Source organism: Castanea sativa, chromosome 2 (genome assembly GCF_040712315.1).
Source record: "Castanea sativa cultivar Marrone di Chiusa Pesio chromosome 2, ASM4071231v1".
NCBI classification, from domain to species: Eukaryota; Viridiplantae; Streptophyta; class Magnoliopsida; order Fagales; family Fagaceae; genus Castanea; species Castanea sativa.
Genome location: NC_134014.1, coordinates 12,445,141 through 12,464,735, shown reverse-complemented (window position 1 = coordinate 12,464,735; position 19,595 = coordinate 12,445,141). Strand labels below are relative to the sequence as shown.

The following is a 19,595-nucleotide window of genomic DNA, read 5'->3' as shown; positions in this document are numbered from 1 at the left end:
TCCAGTTCAATATGTCTTAACTCTTAAGACATATCAGCATATCAATTAGAAATCTCAATTTCCATGATCAAGACAAATCATCTTAGTTGATATGTTATAGTCTTCGCAGATGAAATGTCCAATTTCATCACCAACTACAAACTATAAATCTAAGTTTACAAAGAACTTGTGATTTATATCTTTTGTGACTTTTCACATAAATCACATACTATACATTTCATGGACTATATGATAATGCCCCAATATTCATATTATCATTATCTTAGATAATAATAAAACAACTTTATTAAACACAACATTAAGTCATACATAATGTCATACATAGCATCATACAAATAGGATTTAAGGGCACACGTCCTAACACCCCAAGCCAGCTTGTGCACAAGCTAGAGCCCATTTTTGCTAAGACCTTGGACATGTGCCCACAGCAGAGGAAACTGTTACAAAAGAGTTATGGCAGGCAAGTATAATATGACAATAATAAGAAGAATATACTTACTGTTAGCCAGAAAACGGAAAAGGCTTAATCATGATTTCATAAAGGAAGAAGCAATGCAATAATATAAATGCAACATAAATAAGGTGATAACAATAAAGAAAAGGAAACAACACTAATGCTTGATCAATAAAATAAAGGAAGAACGGTCAGTCTGCTGTGCTTGACTTCTTTAAGAAGTTAAATCTAGGAAGGGAACCACTCTTCAATGTAGGTAATCTCACAGGAAAATCCTACCATGGATATTACCCACTTTGAGAAAATTGGCCTAAATAGCTTATCCTCAAATTTCTTAATTCTCACTAGAGAGTGGGCTTTTAGAGGGAGAGAAAAGAATAGCCTATTGGTGCATGCCCACTAATATAGTCTTATTTACTCTTTTTTTTTTTCTTTCTAAGTTTTTTGTTCTAACTTTCACTCCCTTTCTTGCTTTCTTTTCTCGCCATTCTCTCTTGTTCCCTTCTGTTCTATGGTTATGTTGTTGTTGTTGTTGTCGTTGTATCCTTACTGTGCACAGTTGAGGTCCTTTTTATACTGTCTGCTGTGACGGGTTTTTACTATTTTACTCCTTAACCGTTTTTGTCCTGGCATGGGTGTCCTTCCCAGACCACCCACTGGTCTGTCAGCTGCCCAACCATCACCAATTACCTATGCTAGCCGTGCCACATCCCATTCCCAAACAAAAGAGTCTTATTTGTTTGCTTGTTCATCGTGGCATTCCATCCGGATAAAGGTGGGCATTCTCTCTCACTATCCCTCATGGCATGCAACTAATGATCCCAACTCATCTTTCCCTTTTTTGGGTAGTATGTCATCCTAGTAGGACATTTTTCCTAAAAGAGCTTGAGCGGGAACTCCAAAATAGGCTTTTCTCTTCTCCCCACCGCCAGACCATACCCTCTTTTACCTTTAACTCATGGCCTACCACTCTTGTATTGGCTGGGTACAAGTTGGTGGTGCCTGAGCCTTGTGTATGCTCCATTTCCATGTGTGTCCATGGCTTGTTTGCTATTCATGCATTTGCCATGGCCTGAGGGCTTGTCTACACGTTATGCTACTCGTTCTTGACCTCTTGTGGCGAGGATGAGTCTCTGAGCTTTCATTATTTATGTCATCTTTTCTGGGCTGGGTCTTACTTGATTATGGGCTTTTCCTTCTCCAATCTATTCCCTACCCTCTTTTGTGGGTCGGTTAACACTTCTGTCATGCCATCCCGTTGTTCCTGCCATGCTATTATTTGACTTATGCTTGTTGGGCCTTTTTTGGGCCTGCTATACGCTTTCTTTTTGCTCAATTCCAGTAGCCTGGCATTATCATTGGGCTAGTACTTATGCTGTTTTGGGCTTCCTTGGCCCATTTCATCGCTTTTGGGCTTCCTTGACCCATTTCATTCTTTTGGGCATCCTCAGCCTGTTTCATTTCCTTAGGCATCCCCGGCCCATTCCAATTCTTCATTCCCATAGGTTTTTACTAAGTCTTTTGGGCTTCCCTGGCCCAAATTACCCCATCATTTACTTTCGGAGTTTGTGGGCTCTTTCACCAACCCCTTAATTACTTAGTTCCTTCCTTTGGGCTCCTTCGACCCATTCTTGCTTGCTTTCTATTTCTCATAATGCCCATGGGTTTACCACTTCTTTCTTCAGCTCCTTTGGGTCTGCTTGCTTTCTTTGAGACCCTTTTGCTATTTTTTTTAGGCCTATGGTTCATTATTCTTGTCATTCGGGCTTAATGGTTTTCTTCTCAATTTACTAACTCTTTCTTCCCATATTGTTGGGCTTCTTCCTATTATTGGGCCTCCTTACCAAAGTGGGCATCAACAATATATATATTAGAATCAAAAAATCTATTTATATAATAATTGGTGAAGCTGAGAGAAACTCAAATTAGAATTCCAAATTAGAGTTCTAATTTTGCGTCATGTGTCCTGAATTATTTATTCTTAAAGAGTTTTATTTCTTAATTTTAGAATCAAATGTGAGACCACATCATAAATATTCATCCAAGTGAATTATTAAGTACAAAAACCAAAGAGTCTAGAATAAATGAATCTTAAAAAAAAATGCTTTACAATAATATTTTTATAAAAAAAAATGAACAATTTACATTTTATACCTAATAATATCCTTACAAAATTTTTTAAAGAGTTAACAAAATATAAAAATAACTATCAATAGTATTTAAATTATATTATACATCTTATTGTATCTTGAAGTGTTTTAATGCATATGCGTGGAGTTACAAACTAGTTTATATAAAAGAAAATGAGTACAATAATATTCAAAAGAAAAGGTATAGTTGTGAACACCAAATTATCCAAAATTCAATTACTACATTTGGAAATTTTATTTGGTATGTAGCAATAGCAATGAAAATCCTCTAGGTAGCACAAGTGGAAACTCTAGTTTCAAACAATAAAGCCAGCATAAACCAACTTGCACATCGTCATAACAAAGCATATGACTCCTACGTGAGATCACTTGGTATAAGGGGAACTAAAGAGCAAAATAGGGGAAGTGCTTGGATGAAGCCACCTGATCAATGGGTAAAGCTTTAGCTCTTTGATGCGTCATGTGATCAAAATAATGTAGGCTTGGTTGTAGTTCTCAGAGATATGTGCTACTAATTTAACAGGTGTCATATAAGCCTAACGAGGAGAGACGTGGAAGAGGTAGACATAAACACTGAAATCTCAAGTATAAATAAGAGGCTTATTTCCCAAAAAGAGAGACCCCATTAATCTAAAGGTCCATTAAGATTATTTAAAATTTTCTAATATTATGTGGCATGTTATGATTAGAGCAATGTCACATTTATATGAACCCATTTTAGTTGCACAAATTATAAAATATCATATTGGTGGCTGTGAAAAATATTGGATTCATTGAAAACTTTATTGAAAGCTAAAGTAAGCATATGTATGTAGGTATATGTGTGTATATATAAGGTTTTAATTGTTATAGATATGTTAGGATCCCTAAATTACAACGTTGTGGCTGTAGTTTAGTGGTAAGAATTCCACGTTGTGGCCGTGGAGACCTGGGCTCGAATCCCAGCAGCCACAGTACTTACAATTTTTTGGGGTTTTCTAACTTTTCTACTCCATATTTTTTTTTTTTGAAGGCCTACTCCATATTCTTTGGATGCAATATATTAAGTTGCTGGAAATTTATGCCCACCCCTCAAAAAAAAGGTTTAAATTAAAACTTTTGAAACTATGGTTTGATTTCAAATCATCCATAAAATATAGGGCTTAGTATATAATTTACCTTTTTTTTTTTTTCATAAAATGCAAAAAAAGGAATTTGAGCCCTGAACCAAACACCAGAAGGGGACGGAATCCACTGTAATTAGAGACAATGTGATTTTTTTTTTTTTTTTTTTTTTTGAGGAAAGCGAGAATGTGATTTAATTGTGATTATTATGAATAATAAAAACAAAGAAACAAACATGATATCTATCACAAACACATAAATATTGATTCTGCTTCACTCTAAGCAAAAACCAAACGTGAAAGATTTTTATTCATCAAACAAACAAAAAAAAAACTTACAAGCATTGGATTTGGACTAGATTATTAAGATGAAGACACTCAAAAGGAGAGGACTCATGCTTATTACAATCTTACATATCGCTACTGAGGGAAACTGTTGCATTATATTCAGCAGTGACATCCCAGATTCTTTCTCCACCAAAATTGAGGTTAAATTTGGGCTGTTTATTTGGGAAGAATAAGCCAAAGTTTTTCTCTAGCTCTGGTTGTTTCTGATTCTCATTAAACATGGCAAAAAGATAGGTCTCTATAGCTCTCCCAGGCCTCTTTGGTGTACCCCCTTTGACATGCCTAATCAAATTTGAGTAATAAGTACGTGCATTATCAAATGATGTAGCAAATCCACCTGCTGATGGCCATCCACTCTCTGAAACAACAACCTCCAATGAACCGCCCCACGACCTCTCGAGAGCTGAGTACAATGCATCCATCATTGCATCAAAAAGGTTTTGGTATCCCTTAGGACCATCCCATGCCACAACTGATGGGGAAGTAAACAAAGCATAGGGAAGAGAAATGTCGCGTGGATTTCCAGCATAGCTAAAATAAGTGTACACATTGGCTAGTAAGGGTGCCTTAGCATATACTAGGTGACCAATGATTGGGTCTAAATATGATCTAACATCACCTCTGAAAGCCCCTTCTGACGGAGGATAGGAGTTTCCTATTAAGGTCATGTCAATTGCAATTGAAACCTGGATTTGGTCCTTAAGGCCAGCTGATCTAATTGCATTGAATACGTTGGTTAAGGCAGGGAGAACAAATTGTGCTAACCCAGCTGTGCCTCCATTAACAGGACTCACTTCATTTCCAACTGCAATGTATCGAAACCTGACACTAGGCCAGAAGTTAAGTACGTTTCTTTGTACCCATGCTTGTGCATTGGAAGGGTTGGCAAGGCTTTGAAGGTCTGAGTTTGGGACACCTAGCATGACTTCAATGTTAGAGCCTCTAAGGGCTTGTAGAACAGCCTGATTCGGATCATAGATTCTCATTCGCTTGATGTTGTTTGACTTGTAGAGAGCTATAACTTCTTGCACAGATGGTAGATTGTTGCCAAGCATTCCATAACAAACGCCAACAGATTGTGCACCTGCATCCAAATATAACATTAATAGAAGCAATTTAAAAGGATGTATAATTAAGGAAATAACAAAGAGTATAATTTCTGATATAATAGAATGATAGAAAAGAATACATGTGGTCAACCCTAACAAATCTATTGAGAATCAACAGCTGACCCCAAAATTTGGAAGTCAGGCTTGGTTGTTGATGTTGTTACCTATGTAGTGGTATTACTATTCATATTTATTAATAAGACACATGGGTACCATGGATCATTTGCTAATTCTAATTAAGGAGATTTTTTTTTTCTTTCACAACAATGTTTAAAATTCATTTTCATTTTCATTTTAAGCATAGTCTTGTGTGGAAAATCATTGCAAGCTGCACTAAGAGATTGTTACAGAATCAGGACCAAGAGTTTATAAGACAACAAAGTCTATTTGAGATATATGCTTTGTTCTTCTGCAAAATGAAGTAAAAAAAAAATAACATGCTTGTTGTAGTAGTTAATAATGATAACTCTCATAATTCAAATTATTCCTCCAAACAAGATAAAAATTAAGCAGATTAGTGTAGATTTCAGGCAAGAAGATATGTCAGGCTTGTTTGAAATTCTATTTTTGCTAGGAACATGCCAATATGGGAACCAACACAAATGAGTACTACATGATGCTAGTCTTTGGCATGTTAAGCAATGAAGTGAATTTGTCAAGCCTCTTGAAAGCTTGAAAACTATCATGGATCTTCTTTGCATATTGCAAATGATCTTGTTTTCAACATTTCTTACATAAGAGATAGATTGACAATGTTGCCACTGCTAAAACTGTACTCTTTGACAGCATGCTTGGCTTTTCTATACTAGTTTTGATAGAGAATGATGCACACTGACACATTGTTTCATAAGTAAATGAATAAATCACACATAAACACATGCACATAAAAAGAGGCACAGTGAGAGAGAGGAGACCTGTTGTGGCAAGGTTTGCCATCAAGAACCCTAGAAGAAACACTATAGCTGCCATTAAGGATCTGTTACTTGTTTCAGAGAAGGTAGTCATAGAGAAGAAGAGGCACAAATCAAATAACTTGAAAGCTTGTATTTGTCACCTCCATTTCGACTCTTTATATAGACATAGAGTTTATAGTTGCCTGATTATTTATGCCTGAATATTCCATTCCAAATTACTATTAAGTTTCAATTTCATGGCAGTCTATGTTTACCAATTCAATGCATGCTTATCTCTCTCAATGTACTTTCAAAATATCTAAGTCATCCTTTTCTTTTTAATTTGTGGGTAGATGAGATTGATGTCTCTATCTTCAATAAAGAAATAAATGGTCCATTGCACTATCTCTTTAACTATATGCAGTTGGGATGCCTCATGATTATTGATAATAAGCACTATGTTAAGATTTTCCGTTAAATTTTAACTATAAAAAAAAAATAAATAAATTAAATTGCATCCAACATAAACTTTCCAAGAATCCTAATAGCATAAAACAAAATGTTTATTACTAATAATTAAGGGCAGATTTTGCTCGATTTTAAAGTTTGTGAGAGACGTTAAAACATTGTGCAACTTGCCAAAATAAATAAATAAATATATATATAATAAAATAAAATAACTCAACAGAGATCAACATGGATAGAGGCATAGAGCATTATACAATTATAGCTATGAAATAGCACATGTGAGAGAGTAGATAATATTTCAAGTAAGTCAATAATATTGTCAGCAACCAACTAAGTCGATGCCTCACGTATCCTTAGGTGACAAAATGGGGCTAAACAATTATCAATTTATTTTTTTTTTCCCTTATTGGCGTTGAATATAGCATGTTGTGGTTTTTTTCTTTAAAAAAAATGCGCATGTTGTGGTTTCAGCAACCTGCAGTCATTTTCTTTGAAACCAAATAGCATTAATTTACGTGACAATCCATCAAATGATATTGTTATTTATTATTTTTGTACCTGTTATCATAAATGCCATTGGCTTTATGCCTTTATCTCAATGATAGTCTCCGGCGGCTTCACTGTAGCAATGGACTTGATTATTTGAACATTGTGATATGTTCAAATAAAATTCAAGAATTCTAAGGGTAGACCGAAGACCAGCAATGATAATTGATAATGCAAGGCTGTTAATGGAAGGATACCTAAATAGTCAAATATATGAAAGAAACGTTACAGGCTTGCAGCACAACAAGAAGTGGAGACTTTTCTATTCAGAAAAGTGGGGAAAAACATAGTGGAGCTTTCTTTTTCTTTTCTTTTTTTTGGACTAAGATAGAGACGGAGAGTCGCACCACTAATTCCATACAGATTACTTCTCAATATAATTTCTTTCAAATTCATTAAAATTTCATGTACTGATTCTTGAATACCTATTATGGTAGAATATTCATGTGGTATTTTCTCAGATTTTGCGCGTGTGATACATGTTCCTTCTATTTCTCCGAGCAAAGCTCTTCGCACCGCAATGCCTATTGTATCGGCTTCTTATAGCTTAACTGATTGACACATTTTGGTATCTCCAACCGAAACACCTAAAGTTTAAAACTTCAAATTCCTTCTCCTCTCCGTTGAAACTATCAAATTATCAAAATATTGCAGCCAAAGGATTCATGTCAATGATTATCACTCTAAGAAATTGAATAAAAATAAAGAAAAATGGAGAGAAAATCAATATGAAGAATATTATGCAGTTCAACAGTATATGTAATCCATGGGAGCGGTTAATAATTTTTCACCATAAAAAAAATTAAAAATTAGACTTATAACATATATATACTTCCTTAGTCAAAACACTAACCCAGTTAAAATCCTCAATATAATCCTACTAAAATGTAAGAGCATCAGCCGTGGATAGGAGAAATGCCATATCTAAGCCCATTTTACCATTCAAGCCCAAAAGACCCCCTCTATTAGAAGTTGTAAAATATAACTATTGCAAAAAAAAAATATAATTGTACTATAGTGCAATTCTAAAAGTTGAATCAAATGGTTTTTTAATATGTTTGGTCTTCTCTCTCCTCTCTCGTTATTTCATAATTTTCATTATCTTTCTCTCTCTTTCTTTATGCTCTCTCTTCTTCCTGCTCTCTCTTCTTCAACGGCATGGAGGCAACGGTGTGGAGGCTCGATCAGTTTCTGTGGTAGAGGCATGGAGGTCGTGAGTTTGTTCATGGGTTTCCAACATGGGTTTATTCAGGGGTTTTTGTGGGTTTGTTCTTGGGTTTCCGGCGTTTGGGTTAGATTTGGGTGGCGTTTGGGTGGTGTTTGGGTTGGCGTTTGGGTGGTTGGATTTAGGTCTATTGGTTGTGATTTTTTCCGATGGGTTTGATGGTGGGTTTCGGTGTTTGCTAGGTTTGTTTGGTAGTGGGTTTTGGTGAAGATGATGATGATGATGATGATGATGATGATGAGGAAGAGTTGGTGAGAACAGATGGGTTTGGGATGAATAGAGAGGGGGACGAGCGACCCTCTCTCTCTCGCCATCGTTGCTAGTGAGAACAGATGAGTTTTGGTTTGGTGAGAATAGATGGATTTGATTTTGGATTTTGGGTTTGATTTTGGATTTTGATTTGGATCAGAGATCGACGAGTGATTTGCTATGGATTTTGGATTTTGATTTTGGCTAGATTTTGCTATGGATTTTGCTCAGCAGAGGTGGGTGGTGTGACTGAGAAGCTTGACGGTGGTGGTGGTGGGTGGTTGACAGAGGAAGAGTAATAGAGATCAGAAAGAGAAGTGAGAAATATTTTTAGATTATTTTAATGTGTAGTTTGGTAAAATAAAAGTTGGGATGCTGGGTGTATTATAAAATGGTAATGTATAATTGATAAAATGGCTTTTTAATATGGTAAAATAAGATAGGATGGCATGAACTATTGTGGATGCTCTAAGGGGCTTCACCTCCTACAATTGTGTCCATTTAAGAATAACTTAGCTAGCTTTTTGCAGAAAATTTTTTGTTAAAAGTGTACTAAAGTATATTTATACTTTGAAAATGTGAAAACAAGTAAGAAAAAAATAAGGTTTTAAAAAACTGTTCATAAAAGTTAAAAGCAAAAAATATGACTTATAAGCCAATGCCAAACGGTGTCGGTTTACATTCTCATTTGGAATATGAGCCACCATCCCTAACAAGCCATGCTAAAGAAAAAGTAGGTTTATTTTGGGGAGGGGTATTTAAAGAAAGAAAGAAAGGAAAAAAAAAAAAAGGTTTTACCCCTATGTCAAATTTAATCCCAGATTTCTGATATTGTCAATTAAAACCTTGCACTTTTCAGGCATTGTCAAGCTATGTACATGTGTGTCCTCTGCCTATCTCTGTTACCAACTAACGAACCACATGCCAAAACACCATTTTTTCCCTCAAGGCTTCTTCTCGAATAAGTTGAAGCCCATCATCACATAAAGGGTGGGAAAGAGAGAGTAAGAGGAGGGGATAAAGACCCCAATAACTTCTAAGTTTGTTAAAACAGTACTAATATGTATTCTAAGAATTGAACTGATAATAACTATAGTAAACGAATTCATCTCTAATTCTACTAGTCCCGGAAATCTTCATTTATTTTACCTTTAAATGACACCGCACAGCAGTAATACAACACCATAGGATCATAATTTTGCCAACTTCGAACAACACTTGTTTGATAAAAACGATGAGCAGATTCAATTTAACATCAATCCTATATGTAAAACAGAAGTTCAAAATTCTAGTTTGATCTCTCTCTTTCTCTTTTCCTTGCATCCTTCGGTATTTTGTTGTCCCTTTCCACATTTGTGACTGTATTCCAGTGTATCTATCATTTTTCCAAATGTTTTACATATTTAAGGTTATAACCCCTGTAACTTCTAAGTTATACATCAGTGTTAGAACTTAGAATACATAATAACTTCTAAATCAAAATTCCTACCTCTGTTATTTTTACTTTAAATTCTTCACTTTAAATTCTTCAGGTCATAGATACTTTTTTGGATGATGAGAAAGGCTAAAAGCTTCTGCTCGACTACAGTTTAGATCACTTTTATCTATACAATCAATCTATTCAACTGAATTCTCAAAAAATTAAAATAATAATATAAAAAAAATAAAGAGGAGGAGAAGAAAGAAATCTATTCAACTAAGCTTTGATCCACAATAACAATCTACTATACCATAATAATACTTAAAAGAACTTCTATCCATGAACAAAGGTTCATAAATTTTCTATGAGGCTCTGGTCAAGTCAAAACAGGAGTAAACAAGAGAAAAAAACAGGAAAAGAGCATCATTTTTGTCCTCAAAAAAATTAAAAATTTTGTTACTATTATACAGAATAATTTAGAATTGTACATACAATGAGGTTACACAAGATTAACTACGAAAAAATACCATTCTTACAAAGCTCCTAACAATATTAATATCTGCTCAAATCCCGTGAAGAAATTATTGATGACAGTCAGGAAAGAACTCATCTGACACAATGAATCATGTCTTCACGTTTGTCCACTGGAAGATGGCACTGGATTACGATCCTCAGGCATGGCTGGGTAATTGCTGGACAAATCTACAACTTCATCTGCTCCTCCATCCACACTCATCTTACTGAAACTTCTTTTCTTTGATGAAGAGGTCAAATCTTCCTGCTCTTTCTCTGCTTGGCCTTCAATGCTCAAAGAAGGAAATAAAGGAGGCTCACTACCACTTAATCGACAAAAGACTTTTTCAACAGTTTCACTGATTTCCTTCCCCAGCCCATTATTGTCCAACATTAACTCCCAAACTGATTTAGAGGCCCTCTCAAGCACAGGGGTTCTGCATAAAAGTTAACAAACAAATTAAATTTTATCCATGATAAATCTTTCCTCCAAACCAGGCTGAGGTCATTATGTGACAGTTCAGATGACCATCTACATGTATTTTAATCACATGAGTTTTAAGTTATCTAAACAAGCAACATGACTATTAAACATGTCATGGAATTTAAAGTTCACATAGATACTCATTTAAGTCATGATGTATCTGGTTGAAGGAACATTTCTCCAAACCAAATTTTGTCCTTTTATCTATGCACATATAAAATTGGTGGCCATCCAAACCCTGAACCCTATTAATGTAAAAAAAAATCATGACTTGATCCTAGAATGATTCTTTATCCTATTCCAAAGAGAATGAAAATCTGCTGAAAATATGGAATAGAAGAAAGCATCCACCACAAAGAAGGTGAAGGATTCAACCACTTTCAGAAGGGAAAATTTTGTTCGGCTGAGGAGAAAACATTCCTCTTTTAGATAAGACCCCTAAAATAAAAATAAAAAGCGCCATTGCCACACATGCAGTGTTAAAGTTACTTCACTGCAATTAAGGCTTCTGCCAAGCTTACTACGCCAATATTGACAAGTGACAAATCAATTTCTTAAAGATTGTCATATGAGAAATCAATTTCAATGGGGATAAATTTCTTGCTGACTTTATAGACAGATAATGTCAAAATCAGAGAGTAGACTGCAAGTTGATGGAGACATAAGAAACTATCAGAAGGACCATCACATACTGGTTTACTTTGAAGGATTCTCTCACACTAGTGCTTACATAAATTTATGAGCAGTTTGACGCAGGGGATCCTACATACCAAGCATGAGGACTTAGGGCCTTAAGTTGCCAAATTCCATTACCAGTTATCTTCTTAGGAGGCCCTTTGATGGAGGGAGAACAACCAAGATTATTTTTTAATTTTTTATTTCATATTTTATTTGAGATACCAGATTTTATTTTTTGAATTTTGGATTATGATTGAGGATTCCATTGGATGTACTTGTGCCTCAATGTAATCCCTGAATCCTATTAAAAAAAAGGCTCCAGGAACGATTTGAGGAGTTTAATTTGAATAAAAAAAATTATTAGAGATGTTTCTCTATACTTGGTGATGACTCCAAGCACCCTTAGATGGTGAAGCCTAGGGTTTTTAGGCAAATTATCAGTGGTGAAACTTAAGATGTGTAAGTAGATAGTTGCATGACTAATTCAGCAAAAGACCCTTCCAGTTTCCACAACCAAAAGGTTACTAGCAATTTTCTAAAGTACGATAGAGAGCTAGTCAACTATTGTGAAAAATCTGAAGGGGCATGCACTCCCGCTCACACACATGAAGTTAACAAAATTACTTACTCAAGCTCCTGTCGAAGGGCATCAAACAGCTCCCTCTTAGTCTGTTTCTCTGCACCGGGGGTGTTAAGAACTTTACTTTGTTCAACCATCATTAAAGTGGTTTTCTTCAGCTCCTCCTATAACACAGAAGTAGACATATATAAATATTGCAACGTCTTTCCTAAACAAAGAAACCACTCCGGTTCATTAAAAAAATGCACATGTAGCTCATATCTAAATCTGGCAGGCACTTCAAGCTACTGATAAACAGATAATATACTCTCACAACACATCATATGCAAATTGCTAACCCACAAATCATTATTCTATTACAGTTCATCAAAGTGATGAACACTCCAACATCACTACTTTATTTGTCATAAAATATCATCACCTCTAAATAACCAGAAAGAAGTTGATCCTAATCACCTGGGAAGGAAATACCAATAACGCCCTTCACAATATCCATGCATAAAAATAGAGATCTAAGAATGATATCCATCGATATAGAAACAAGACCCCAACTAGTTAAATGTCTGCCTATTCCTCTCCTTCAATGCAAATCACAGAGAGAAGCATATCTGCAAACTAACCATCATCTAATTTCTTTACCCTTATCCCACAAATCACTGAAAGTATATTTATTTTTAACCTTAAAAATAATATCACCACAACTTAATAAACGAGGGTGGAAAAGAGATCCAATTCTCTTTAGTGATAGAGAGCACTCAATCAGGTCAAAGTTGGATTTGATCACTTCCATACAACTAATTGCACATGCCCACTTAGGAGTGGTCCAAAGCAAGGCTAAACAGACCAAACCGAAATCCTAATTCTTTTTAGTTTTCCTAACAGTCCAAGCTAACCTATTCGTTCTCCTTAAAAGTACATTCAATGCCCAAAAACAGAAACCAAATATGAAAAAACCATAGTCCATTACAAACTCCCAATCATGCCACTATTAAACAAAGAACAAGAAACAATAAATTAAGAACCCCATTAGACACTTTTCACCTTGAAACTTGCTACCCTTTATAGCCAAATCACTAACACAAAGTAGCCAAAAACACAATCACCTAACTCAGAAGTCAGAACACTCTTACTATATTAAACTCATTATATCCTTTTACCAATGTCCGAAATTTAACCCACCGCATAATTCACAAGATAACACACTTTTCCAGCAAATCAAATAAACCAATCTCAAACTCAACTCGACAAAGCCTTAAATCCAAAGCAATTCTCGCTGGCTACACCTATCCAATCAATCAACTTTTAGTCTAAGAAGCATGGACACAATATGACATGGGACACAGCGACACAACAATTCTTGAAATATTAGGACACAACAAAATCAATAATCAAAATAACACGCTTGGCACTATCATCCTTGTGTACAAGCACTCCTTGACACTATCACCGACAACAGTCAACAAACCACTACATCACCAACAATACACATAAGATACAGCAATGCAGTTCAACCCCACGAACAAAATCAGTAATCAAAATAAAACGCATACAGTCATACCACAAAAACCATACTTCCTTCATCCAAAATAATTGAAATTAAAATTTTTTTTTTTTTAATTTTAAATTTGAAAAACCCATGAACTATAACACCATAATCAAAGCAAAAAACACCATACTTTTTCTTCACATATAATAATTCAACCCCATTAGAAAAAATTGAAAATTGGGTACTAATCCACTCACATTAGCTTTGAGCTGATTGATTATCTTGAGCCTGATAGCGTCAATAGTACCATCGTTCATCAAAGACTCCAACACATCCTCTGGTGATATCACAGAGGAACCCATTATTGTATCCCTGTTAAAATTCACTCTAGCTCACTGCTCCACCTGCACAACCAACAAAACAAAACAAACCGTGTATATGCTTTTGGAATTGAAAACTACTTTTCGTGTTTCTGAAGCAAACACCAAAAAAAACAAAAACAAAAAACCAAGTGGGTTTTGTACCTTATTAGGAGTTATCTGATTTTCAACGATTAACGGCTTTATTAACCGCTTTCCTAGAAGGGACTGGGGATTATCTGAAACTGAGAGATGGGCATGGATTTTGTTAGCAAATTCTAGGCGAAGACTCTGGCGGTTGAGGTCAAGTAGGCTAGAGCTTATCATGGGCCGGGAGGAAGAGCCCATTCGTATGGGCTTGCTCAAAGCCCATTCTTCTTTTTATTAAGCAATTTTTTATATCCGATTTTATTTAGAAATAGGATAACCTATATTTATTTACACGTATCAAATAAATTCAAAACCCTTTTTTTTTTTTTTGAGAAGATAGTTCTTCCTAGTTCTCTACTTCTAGTCGGTTAAGGATAACTCACCTTCTATATAATATGATCACACATAATTTGTTATCGTTATTCTAAAACCTCAATATCGGTAAAAGTAATTTTTGGTCATGAAAAATAGTCTTGGTCGAGTAAGACAACCAAAAAGAACGTACAAAAGAAACAACAGCCTCCAATCTCTAACTGATGCTTTTGCTAGTAAAAGAATCCGAAACCCAAGAACCAAAGCCAAGGCTGAAAAAGTTATTAAAAGAAAATTTTGCACTTGGGGTTCTCAAATTTTAACGCTTTTCCATCAAGGAAAAAAAGAGGATGATAGTGAAATCAAAAGAAAAGACAAGGAGTTGAGTCCTGCTTCATTATTCGACTTCGAGTGTTCTAACGGTTGCTTGGCGGATATTGTTATTCCTGGACGGATTCCAGACATAGTTACTTTATATATGGATGATAGTGTTTTTGTAAATTTTTTTGAAAATATACTCGAATGTGAGGATTGATGTAAGAATTTTAGAATTAAAAGCTTAAACTCCCAATCAATTATGGGATTAGGTTTTTTCTTTACCATTATTTTGCTAATAATTAAGAAAAAGCTTATTAAAAATAAAGACTATATTAAAACATGTGGACGAATGCAAAATTTGAACCATGTAGATGCATGGCTACTCTGTCGGTCGTGCAATCCTCACGGTGTACCATTATTCATTAGCGAGTTATCACAAAGGAACCTGATAAAACACAAGTTCGTCAGTTGTAGTGAGGTTGTCCAGACAGAACCAGATGTCTGCTTGTGTTGTCGATGGAAGAAGCTATTCTCTGAAAAGGTCACCGGTGTGGTGCTTGCTACAACACATCCGATGCCAAAGTTAGTATAAGGAAGTTTTTAATAATAGAAAATAAGATTGATTAAGTATCTCTTGTAAAATGTGTCTGTACCTCCTGTTGGCAATGTGAAGGCTTTATATATGTTGCTCTGGATTCTAGCTATTGAGGTTGATATTGTGATGTTAATGCCTTTTTTGGTAACGCTTCTTGCTGAGTAATGGGGTTTTAATATACCTTCAACAGTTTGTCCAGCTGGTTCTGTAACCGTCCGGGGTATTATTGGTGGCATTGAATGATCCTGATATCCTCGTCGGTGACGTCGATACTTGCTTAGGCTCGTCTCAGAGAGCGGTCTCGTCTGTCCTACTGAACTCGTCGGTAGTTGATTTCATTAGTCCCATCAGATGCCTTAGTCTCGTCAGTAGTTGATTTCGTCAATCCCATCAGATGCCCCCGGATTCTGTGGTCGTCATGATGTGCCATGACGACCATAGAAGATGAAAGATTTTTTTTTTTTAAATAATCTTTTGGCTACGTCAGTAATGTACATCCGTCTAGGCGGAATCTTATCACGAGACTTCATCAGTAATGTACATCCGTCTAAGCGGAATCTTATTACTTACTTCGTCGGTAATGTACATCTGTCAAAGCGGAATCTTATTACCTAGTCATTTTCGATGATCTTTTGGCTTCGTCAGTAATGTACATCCGTCAAGGCGGAATCTTATTACCTAGGCATTTTTTGATGATCTTTTGGCTTCGTCAGTAATGTACATTCGTCAAGGCGGAATCTTATTACCTAGCCATTTTCGATGATCTTTTGGCTTCATCAATAATGTACATCCGTCAAGGCAGAATCTTATTACCTAGCCATTTTTTATAATCTTTTGGCTTCGTCAATAATGTACATCCGTCAAGGCGGAATCTTATTACCTAGCCATTTTTTACGATCTTTTGGCTTTGTCAGTAATGTACATCCGTCAAGGCGAAATCTTATTACCTAGCCATTTTCGATGATATTTTGGCTTCGTCAGTAATGTACATCCGTCAAGGCGAAATCTTATTACCTAGCCATTTTTTATGATCTTTTGGCTTCGTCAGTAATATACATCCGTCAAGGCGGAATCTTATTACCTAGCCATTTTTTATGATCTTTTGGCTTCGTCGTCCTTCCGCCTGTCCCCGTCACTGTTTCGATGACCTGGACGCTCCCTTTTTTGTCCCCTACGATCTTTTTCTCTCCTTCCCTCCTTTCTTGGCTTTTCTTCGTCTGTTATGGCTGCTAATGCATCTTCAACATTTATATACTTCTGTGCCTTCAGGAGCATTTCTGTCATCGCCTTAGGTGGATTCTTTGCAAGAGAAACCATAAATTCTCTAGACTTCAGCCCTGCCTTAAAGGTTGTCAACTGCACCTTGTCGTCAGCGTCATCTACCTTCAGGGTTTCTCAGGTGAAGCGTTTCACATAGGATCTCAATGTTTCTTTCTCCCACTGTCTAATGGTAAGTAGGTGGTCTGCTGGTCTTTTAGGACGTTGCCCACCGACGAAGTGACGCAGAAAGGCGTTACTTAACTGCTCGAAGCTGTCAATTGACGAAGTTGACAGTTTTGTGAACCACTCTCTTGCAGCTCCTTTAAGGGTGGTAGGGAAAGAACGACACAATATTTCGTCACGAGGTTGTTGGAGGCCTAATGCTGTCTTGAAGGTGTTAAGATGATCCTAGGAGTCCTTAAGCCCGTCAAACGGCTCAAGCTAAGGCAACCGAAATTTCGCCGGTACGAGGCGTTCCAAGATCGCCGCGATGAAAGGAAAGTCTGTTGCCCTGACCATCCTATCTAGGCTCTGATCCGTCTTCTCCTTAATAGCATTCCTCAGCTCGTCCATCTCCTTCCTCATCTCTTGAAGGAGGTCAGAGCCCTGTTCGTCCGGAGTAGTGGGCCTTCGTCGGTCACTTCTTCCATGGCTGCCCACCTCATCCTCCTGGCCGGCTTTGGACCAGTTCTCCTCCTGTTGAAGCCATTGCCTCATCTCTTGATTCTACCTAGTGAGTTCTTCAACAGTGGCTGCAAGAGCTTGGACTTGTTGAGCTAGAGTCGCTGAATCCTAGTTGGTTTCCATCTGAATATCGAAGTTGGTAGAAACTACGCTTTCGAACCTGAGTATGAAAATGTCGTTCCCCACAGACAGCGCCAAACTAATGAAACACAGGTTCGTCAGTTGTAGTGAGGTCGTCCAGACGGAACTAGATGTCTGCTTGTGTCGTCGATAGAAGAAGTTATTCTCTGAAAAGGTCACCGGTGTGGTGTCTGCCACCATACCTCCGATGCCAAAGTCAGTATAAGGGAGTTTTTAATAATAGAAAATAAGATTGATTAGGTATCTCTTGTAAAATGTGTCCGTACCTCCTATTGGCAATGTGAAGGCTTTATATATGTTGCTCTAGATTCTAGCTGTTGAGGTTGATATTATGATGTTAATGCCTTTTTTGGTAACGCTTCTTGCTGAGTAATGGGGTTTTAATATGCCTTCAACTGTTTGTCCAGCTGGTTCTGTAACCATCCGGGGTATTATTGGTGGCATTGAATGATCTTGATATCCTCGTCGGTGACGTGGATACTTGCTTAGGCTCGTCTCAGAGAGCGGTCTCGTCTGTCCTACTGAACTCGTCGGTAGTTGATTTCGTCAATCCCATCGGATGCCTTAGTCTCGTCGGTAGTTGATTTCATCAGTCCCATCAGAACCCATTATTAGCGTCAATAATACTTTGTTCATCAAAGACTTGAACAAATTTTGAGGCCTAAGGCAGTCACTAAGATTGGCTCAACAAATTTTGAGGCCTAGACTCCAACACATGAACAAATTTTGAGGCTTAAGGCAATTATTAAGATTGGCTCAACAAATTTTGAGGCCTAAGGCAAAAACTTAAGGGTTTTTTAAATTTTATTTATTATATTTAAATATTAATTAATTAATATTTATTCGATTAAAATTATTTTTATTATTATTTTCTAAATATTTTTAGGTGGCGTTTGGTACGGGGAATTCACATTACTCTTGGCATCTAGATTTTTGGGAATGTGATGTTTTACAATCTAGATGCCTAGAAATGTAACTATTCTTATATTTGGTTTAATTAAGAATCTAATAAGATTCCTAAAAATGCGAGATTATAATATTTGATTTATTCATAGAAATCTTAATTGAATTATTTATTTTTTCCTTTCTATACTTAGATTTGTAAATCCAATATAAATCTTAAAAAAAATAATAATAATCTTCCTCTAAATAAATAATAAAAAACAAAATATAAACTATAAATTATAAAAATTCATTAAACTACAATCTAAAAGAAGAAAAGACGTATATATTAATAGAATTGTCTATAATGTTTATGTTGTTTTAGCGTGAAAAGATAATGTTGTTTTGGTGGGAAGAGATAAAGATAAAGGAAAAGATACTGATGATTTGTTTTATATTTTATCTAAATTACTTGTATGATAAGGAAAATGGTTAAAATTGTCAATTTATAAAAAATACAATTTCTTTTAAATTTGGGAATCTGAATATTCACCTATTTTAAGAGGAATCCACATTCCTACTGAAAGGGGGTTAAAGGGGAATCCAAATTCCCCTGTCATCTGATTCAGTAATGTGATTTGCAACCAAACATGAAAATCTTTAAACATTACCGTACCAAACGCCACATTAATGGCTTTCTTGTTCATTTGTTATATCTTCACCCAAATTTTTTGTTGTGTTGTGTTTAATATTAATAACAAATTTATCAATAGATTCCTTTTGAGATTCAATTTGTTTTTTCTAGTTTTTTCTTTTTCTTCTTTTTAAGTTTTTCATGAGTTTGGGGAGTATGGAATTTGAAATTTATTTTGATATTTGAAATTTTATGGGTTTGGAATTTGAAATTTATTTTGAGATTTGAGATGAAAAGCGGTTAGATTTGTTTTAACTAAAGTTAAGTTTTTATTTTTTGTGTGGGTTAAATCCAACATCAGCCGCAGATTCCACATAGTCCTTCGTAGGGTCTAAGAGCAACCACATCAGTATGTGCAAAAAAATTTCCATTTTGCACATCCAAAACCTACTTTTTTCTATTTTACACACCTATTTTTACATAATACCCACATTAGTTTGTCTATTATACACACTTATTCAAATAAAATATCCATTTCTTTAACCCAACACAAC

General features: G+C 35.7%; 2 protein-coding genes and 1 non-coding gene across 3 annotated transcripts; 1 reads left to right on the top strand and 2 right to left on the bottom strand.

The window, feature by feature from the left end:
- Positions 1-3,485: 3,485 nt before the first annotated feature.
- On the top strand, positions 3,486-3,557 carry TRNAH-GUG (transfer RNA histidin (anticodon GUG)). Its single transcript has one exon. It is a non-coding gene; the product is annotated as a tRNA-His (tRNA).
- Positions 3,558-3,987: 430 nt separating this feature from the next.
- On the bottom strand, positions 3,988-6,368 carry LOC142624613 (glucan endo-1,3-beta-glucosidase, basic vacuolar isoform). Its single transcript, XM_075798260.1, has 2 exons — positions 6,079-6,368; positions 3,988-5,139 (listed from the first exon to the last, which is right to left on the bottom strand). The coding sequence occupies exons 1-2, from the start codon at positions 6,167-6,169 to the stop codon at positions 4,118-4,120; spliced, it is 1,113 nt and encodes a 370-aa protein (XP_075654375.1). The 5' UTR covers positions 6,170-6,368; the 3' UTR covers positions 3,988-4,117.
- Positions 6,369-10,391: 4,023 nt separating this feature from the next.
- Positions 10,392-14,366, bottom strand: LOC142623644 (uncharacterized). The gene is made up of 4 exons (XM_075797088.1): positions 14,231-14,366; positions 13,964-14,110; positions 12,269-12,384; positions 10,392-10,915 (listed from the first exon to the last, which is right to left on the bottom strand). Exons 2-4 carry the CDS (start codon positions 14,066-14,068, stop codon positions 10,597-10,599), a joined length of 540 nt encoding a protein of 179 aa, XP_075653203.1. The 5' UTR covers positions 14,069-14,110; positions 14,231-14,366; the 3' UTR covers positions 10,392-10,596.
- Between the last annotated feature and the right edge of the window lie 5,229 nt (positions 14,367-19,595).